Here is a 7,968-nt window from a genome sequence, read left to right as displayed (position 1 = left end):
GGTGGGGGGGGGGGTACTAAGAAACGCGCCATATAAATCTGATTTATTACTAGTAAGACGCCTCAGGGTGACATAGGGCGAGGCCGCGCCAATGATGTATATTGGACCAGTTACCCATTTATGGAGATCCATGTACTGTATATAGTACATCCCTTTTATACCCATACATGGAGATCCCTGTCTGAACCAGACGCACAGATATGGGCTGTCTTCCTCCATATGAAGTCCTGTTAGATATGGGCTTAATATTGATGACATCAGGGATCTCCATATATGGGCATAAAAGGGATTCTGTTACAGAGTGGTTCCCATGATATTACAACATACAATATATTTTATGCCCTTACATGGAGATCCCTATCTGAACCAGCCACACAGATAAGAGCCATGTCTTGGCCATCTGGCCAGTGATTTATATCAATGACATCAGGGATCTTCATATATGGGCATATAAGGGATTCTGGGGAATAACCATATATGGACTTTTACATAGGTGAAGTGGGACTGAGATACTAGGGCCCAAGGTGGAGGGGCCTTAATTATTTTATACTTTAGCTATTGAAAAATAGCAGATATACAAGCTCACAGCGCGGCACGGTGCCGTGCTGCGAGCTTGTAGATCTGCTATTTTTGAAAAGACGTGAAAATGTGTGCAAATCTTTGAATATATGTACTTTTTAAGTGAACATTTGTAACTCAAATTTTGGGGGTCCTTCACATGAAAATGTTTGAGCACCACTGACATAGAAACATAGTTTTTTCAAAAAACCTTAGAAGGATTTGAAATATTCGAAGACTTGCACAAATGTTCATGATTTTTCAAAAATAGCAGATCTACAGGTGCCGCGCTGTGAGCTTGCTATTTTTCAAGTACCCAAGGCTCAGAATTCGGTGCTACACCCCTGGTGGTGCTGATCATTCCTCCACCCAAACCTCCATCCTTCTACCTCTCTGTCCCCAAAACCCCGCTTAAATCTATCATCCATACCTATTCAGGCTGATAACACCAACGCCATCATCAATCTGGTGCTAAGACTCGTTTGGGCGGCGAGACCGAAAGCACATCAAGCGCGCAGACTGACGACGGCGTGTGATGATTATTCAGAGCGGAGCAGCAGACGAGACAAATGAAATGACACATGAACACATCTCTGGTCCACACACATGCTGGGTTCCATTTGCTGTGGGGGAGGGGGGGTGGGGGGGTGGGGGGGTATGTTACCCCTCCTGCTTCTGGTGAGACTATCTATACATACATTTAAGAACTGCAGCCAGCGGTTTTTGTTTGGTAGGACCAACAGACCAAATGCAGCACTCCAATTGGCTAGGACTGATCACGTGGCACACAGAGTTCCTAACTGGAAGTGCGTCCGGCGGTCAAATATGTCCGACCGGAAACGTGCGCTGCGGCACAATAGTTCCGCCACAATAGTTCCCCCCCAATTTATTTATTTATTTTTTATTTTTTTAACTAGATGTGAGCGGCCCAAAGGGCCGCGACCCTCTAGTTTGAATACAGTGCATTTTGGGAAATGTAGACTTAAAGGACAACTCCACGCTAAATCACTTCTAGGCTCATTTTCCTACTTATATTGATCCAAAATGACTGTCCATGCATGGGGTCTATTAGGCAGAAATGCCCCTGTTGTCCAGTTTCCCCAGCAGAACTCATAGCATAGTGGAGCCTAGAAGCCTATAGCTTTTACACTATTTGTTGTGGTCAAAAGTGTTTATTTTTCATGAAATGTGTTACTAGTTGTCATTACAAACACATCCATGCCATCGTTGTCCCACAAAAGCCATCACACTCTGCTAAACAGATGTTATGCTTTTATGTGTTTTACCAAGTCCCGGAAAAGATAACCTGTGATTGGCCAGTACAGTCTTTGAGTGGCTTGTGTGGGACAACCAAGTCATGGATGTGTTTGTAATGACAAATAGTAACACATCCATGCAAAATAAATCAATTTTGACCGCACCAAATAGTGTAAAAGTGATAGGCTTATAGGCTCCACTCCAATATATGAGAGCTGCTGGGTTCTGCTGGGGAAACTGGACAACAGGGGCATTTGTGCCTAATAGACCCCATGGACAGTAGTTTTGGATCAATATAAGAAGGAAAATAAGCCTAGAAGTGATTAAGGGTGGAGTTGCCCTTTAAGGTGGCCGCACACTAGTAGATAAACGGGGCATTTAACGACCCTCCCGAGTATTGGGCTGACTCCGTCTGAAATGGGGCCGATTATAGGACATAAATGTCGTCTGGTGTGAGCGTTCAAAGATCCAATTGGAACCCTGCCGAGTTGCTCGGAGGACGGTCGGGCCAACCCAGACTATTTTTAAAAATGTTTGATGTTTATCTGGATCATTATACTGACATGGAACAGAATAGCAGGCTACGGAGAGAAAGACAGCCGATGTTCAGACGCTAGGGTCCCCAGGGGAATGTTGCTGGCACAGCTCGCTATCTCTCCCTCCCTCCCTCTCTCTCTCTCTCTCACACACACACACACACACACACACACACACACACACACACACACACACACACACACACACACACACACACACACACACACACACACACACACACACACACACACACACACACACACACACACACACACACACACACGCTTGAGAACCTATTTTCATGAGAAAATGGTTGTAAATTTCCTTTTCAAATCGTATATTTGTCATACAAAGAAGTTTGTAAGAAAATACTTCTGAATTTGTAGTGGAAGCCTTACACATGCACCATCACAAAGACTGCAGGGCGACAGTGGATAATGCACAAACAAACAAACAAACCTGTAGGTGTAATGTTATAATGTAATGCAATGAATATAATGGAGCTCCGGTCTATAGAGGAGGACTGTGGAGTCTATCCTACACACAAGGACATTTTCGGGGAGCCTCTAGCAGGAGGTTCTACCAGGTCAAAGCAGAGAGGGTGGAGGGTGGTTCTCCTGCGGTCCACATGGTCTCAGCGGGGCCGCTACTACTTCACACGGGGCTGGAGCGGACTCTACACCACACAGGGAGCACAGACGACACCATCCAGACAGCATGGTCACCAACCTGCAGAAGTCCCCGCACAGCGAAAAGGGCGAGAGGGGCTCCGCCGTGGGACTCGCGCAGCCGTCCAAGTCGCTGTCCTCGTCCATGTAGCAGAGGGGCGCTTGCAGAGTGGCTGCCGCCGACTGCTGCTGGCCCCCGGGTACCCCCTTATTGGGGGCCGGCGGCAGGGGTGCTCGACCCAAGGACCGGTGGCGGCGGTCCTCCTCGAACACGTCGTCGTCGAGGTCGCTGCCTTCCAGCAAGGCGGTGCTGGGGGACGCGGCCATGGCAGCCAGGCGGGAGACGTAGCTGCCCATCTCCGAGCACTGGAGGCTGGCCGAGGTGGAGGAGTGGGGGCAGGGCCGGAGGAGGCGGAGGAAGGCCGAGCTCGGCGGCGGCGGCGGCGGCGGGGGATTGGGGCGGAGGTGGGCGTTAGGCGGGGGAGGAGGGGGCGGGACGGCCCCCGCCATGTATTTGCAGTCGCCGGTGACGGAGGGAACGAGGTAGGGTTGCGTGCACGCGGGGAACGGCGGCTGCGGGCCCTGGTGTGCGTCCGCCGAGCTGAGCCCTTGCACGCTCGGCGCGGGCGGTTGCGACCCCGGTCCCACCTGGGGCGCCAACTCGCCCTCGGAGTAGGCGTGGTCGATGAAGCGCAGGCCGCTGATGCACAGGCCGTCCGCGGCGGCGCGCTCCCGGCCCACGTCGTTCAGAGAGAGCGAGAACTTGAGCTTGGAGGAGGACGGCGGGCAGAGCAGGGAGAGCCAGTCCGTGCCGCCCAGCAGCAGCTTGTTGGCGGGCTTGGAGGCTGCGGCGGCCGCCGGCGGACCCGCCAAGCAGACGGTGGTGGTGTGTGCATCTCCTCCGCCTTTTCCGGAACCCTGAGACGCCTTCCCGTTCGTCAGGAGAACCACGGCCGTCTGCTTGTGAGCGCCCTCATCCAGGAGGCTGCCGCCGTGTGTGTGTGTGTGTGTGTGTGTGTGTGTGTGTGTGTGTGTGTGTGTGTGTGTGTGTGTGTGTGTGTGTGTGTGTGCGTGCGTGTGTGTGTGTGTGCGTATCCGTGTGCGTGCAAGAGGAAAGACATGCAATGGACAAAATGGTGAGAGCGGTCGGAAAAGAGGGGAAGGGATGAAAACAATTGTTATGGGATGACAGGTTCAACAGTAGCATGCATGTGACACACCTGACCACTGACAGAGGGACTGGTTTTATTGACGAGGGCAGTCGAGTCAAAACATCGAGGGTTCAAAGTTCAATGTACCTGCAGATGTCCTGGTTGGAGGGGGTGACAGACGTCCTGGAGAAGCTGCACGGGGCGTTGACCGAGGTCGGGCTTCCCGCCTGAGTGACAGAACACACACACACACAAACACAGGTTAGGGTATATATGTCACGGTTTGATAGAGAAACAGTACGATCGAGAAACGGAGCACTCGTCGTGCGGCACGGGGCGGAACAAGCGGTCGCTTTGAGCCACAACAACGTCGCGTCGGCAGGAATGATAGCGCCTCACCCCACGGAGGTTAGGGTTAGGGTTAGGGTTAGGGTTAGGGTTAGGCATAGTTTTACTGAGGTTAAGGTTAGGGTTAGGGTTAGAGTAAGGCATAGTAAGCTAATGGCTAAACACTGCCGAGCTAGGCTAGTAAATAAAGAAAGAGAGTCGCAAACGAGTGACGTCAGCGCCTGCACTAGTGAATGGCTGTCGTCGCCATCTGGTGGTGATTGGTGTGTGGTGAACGACAAAACAAGCGCTCTTACCATGAACGTACTGAGTTACCCAAACGTACTGTAACACATATATATACACACAGTGCACAGTATATGAGGGATTGAATGTAGGAGTCTCAGAAGTGATGTAGGAGAACCCAGATATATCAGTGATGTCAGTCATCTCCAAATTTGGGCACTCGGATGTTACCATGGTGGCGACGCATGCATGGTACAGGCGGCGGTATCAGTGATGTCAGAAATGTGGGCACTGTTTCACCCTTTTATGCCCACTTATGGAGTTACATTTATATATATCGTCACTATCGGACAGAAACCTCGTATCTCTAAGTTTCAAATGTATATATCTTTTGCAAAGTAAAGCACTGCTTCATCACACAAGGCTGTCGCACAAAAGTAGTGAAAACAGCTGATCTACAAACACGCTTGTAGATCGGCTGTTTTCACTAGTTTAAATCATTTAAAAAATGATAAATACAAAACAGACAGTTTTGGACATACAAGGTTTCCACCCGACAACAACAATATATATAAATATATATCATGCGCTGTACTTCATTCTAGGATGTTTCTCTAGAGTGACACGAGGCAGCCAAGAGACTGCGAGCTGAATGGTGTCAGTGTGCTGTCAGCACGGTGGGAACGCAATGACACGCCATCGCACATCACACGCCGTGTCACTTCATCATGCTGATTAACACAGCTCCACAGGGCTGAGAGACTGACAGCAGAGTACAGCTGCTCACAGGGACCGCTACCATGAAGGCCAGAGCAGAGAGAGAGAGAGAGAGAGAGAGAGAGAGAGAGAGAGAGAGAGAGAGAGAGAGAGAGACAGCAGGGGTCATCAATATGTCCGTACACGGACATAAGTGTCCGTGGCAAAGACTCGTCCTTGCCTGTGGCAAATTCTAGACTTTTTTTTTAGAAGCAGTGAAGGTAATTTTGAGGCACTCGCCCGAAAATGTAATTATAAAATGATAGATGAAACCGGTAAATTTACAAATGATTGTTATAATTTAATCGATAACTGGCAAAATGGCGACAATCACGTCGATAACCCGAATGAGCGCAACTGTTTTAAAACGTAGCATTGTTGTTCTTCATGATTCATGAATAGCCAATATTATTTAACGAAGACGTAATGCACTTGCCCGTCGGGCAACCTGAAAGCAAACTCCACTTGCCCGAACGTTTTATGTACAGTACTTGCCACGGGCAGCCATTAGTGTCAACCCCTCAGGCACGTGCACAGACATAGACATCAAAGGGGGCTTGAGCCCATGCCCTTTTATCCATCTGTAAAAAGTGCCCTCTCTCCAGACCATGAAAGCAGTTTTTACTATGGTGAAAGAAATGCAAATGCCATCTTTCCATGCCATACCTGAAGGCAGCATTCAAGAGAACTGCCTTGTCCAAACTCTCCTGAACTTGAATGCAGCATCTCATGTTGAAAGAATTGCCCTCACAGTGTAGAAATCAAGCATCGAAAATAGCCGACCTCCAAGCTCACAAAGCGTCGCAGCTTGGAGCTCTGCTATTTTCGATATTTCCACCAAAAGGCCCTTTTAGACATTTCAGCCCCTGCCTCCCTAGTCTCGCGTAGCCAGACAACTATTCCACAATCTCTGAATGCTATAGAGTCTGGAACTACAGCTCCTGAACGGCGAGTAATGGAAACGGGCATTACCGTTCAAGAAAATATATTTTACATTTTCATTTCTGCCAAGCAGCAAGCTAAACATGTTTAGATGATTTTATTTTTTTATAATGATAAATATGCGAGATGTGAGACGGAAACGGGAATGACGAGGAGGCTTCACTTCCGCTTTAACCAGGTAATCGTCGTTCTTCTCTCAATACGGGAGCATTTCCAAACAGGGGTGTCAATTGGGTATGGCAGGGGTATACATGCAGCTGCCATACCCTACCCTGGGTCCAGGGGGAAAATAAAAGTTACTTATAAATATAAATCCATGAATGTCTCTTTGTCTATCTGTGCTGGTTATTATGTTGTTGAATTACAGTAAAATAACTACAAATGCAACATTTAACAAAATGGTCACTTTAACAAGGTATTATAATTATATTCTCCACACTTTTATTCTTCCCATCTTGACAAAATGGTACAGTATATTCCCAGGTTCCCTAGATCAGCTGCACAGATGCAATGCATTATTATTAATTGTGGCACGTTTACTAACATGCCAAGTTTAGCTGCACTTGAACAACCGTTCCAGGCTGCCATATCCAGCCCAAGAAACCGTAGAAACGGGGGGAAAAAATAAAATGTACTTCTTAAAATAAATGTATCATGCCTATTGCTAAGGTATAGCAACATGTCATGTTGCCACACCGGCACAACAGTCATGTTGCCATACCTTAGCTTTTTCTGAACTGACGCCACTGTTTCCAAAATCGCGGAGTCAACAGTCTGGCCACGCGAGACTACTGCCTCCCTAACATTCTCTGCACGTCCCTGCAAACCCCTAGTTACCAACAAGCATCAGGACATGGAGACAGCTTAGGGCATACATGGGCAACATGGCGGCCCGGGGGCCACATGCGGCCCCAACCTTCGCTTAATGCGGCCCGCAGGTTAATACCGGAATACTGATATATTATTGAATTCAGCTGTTACAATTGCTATCATGACCTGCTTTAATTCTGTCAGACTATATTAGTAGCTTAATGACTAGTATAGTAGTAGTTTTTTATGTCCAATGCATTTGTATTATATCACTAAATGCATTTGAAATGAAATCAAAATGTTACATTTCAGGACTCCAATTCAAAAATAACAAAAAATAATAATTCAAGATTCCAATTCAAAAGAAGCACAAATAGCCGATCTAGCGCGATGCGTTTTGAGCTTGTAGATCTGCTATTTTTTGCTTCTTTTGTATGAGATATTAGAAAGTGACAAAGTAGGACGTAAGCAATATGCAATGTGGCCCTCTGGAGTGAAGGTGGAAATATAGTGGCCCTCGCCATCATCAAAGTTGCCCACCCCTGGCTTAGGGTATGAAGTGACATGGGGACAGGGTTTAGCAGGGTGACACGTGGGCAGAGCGTTGCTCTCTCCTCTGGTTTAAACAGAAGACTAATTACCTATTGATTCCAGCTGTAACCCTGGGACACTGTAAAGCGCACAGCCTGATGCTAATCAATACACAATTCAATGTC

The 7,968-nt window shown here is 48.0% G+C and overlaps 1 protein-coding gene across 1 annotated transcript in view; it reads right to left on the bottom strand.

The window, feature by feature from the left end:
- The window catches only part of marchf8 (membrane-associated ring finger (C3HC4) 8), a gene marked incomplete at its 3' end in the record, with an annotated part of 218,951 nt that overhangs the window by 23,163 nt on the left and 187,820 nt on the right, over window positions 1–7,968 (bottom strand). The window contains exon 4 of the mRNA XM_080740262.1: window positions 4,319–4,398. Coding sequence (XP_080596388.1) covers window positions 4,319–4,398 — 80 coding nt within the window. The remainder of the gene's footprint in view (window positions 1–4,318; window positions 4,399–7,968) is intronic.

This window comes from Nannobrachium achirus (genome assembly GCF_963921795.1).
Source record: "Nannobrachium achirus genome assembly, chromosome: 13".
Taxonomy (NCBI): Eukaryota; Metazoa; Chordata; class Actinopteri; order Myctophiformes; family Myctophidae; genus Nannobrachium; species Nannobrachium achirus.
This window is presented reverse-complemented; position numbering and strand designations above follow the sequence as displayed.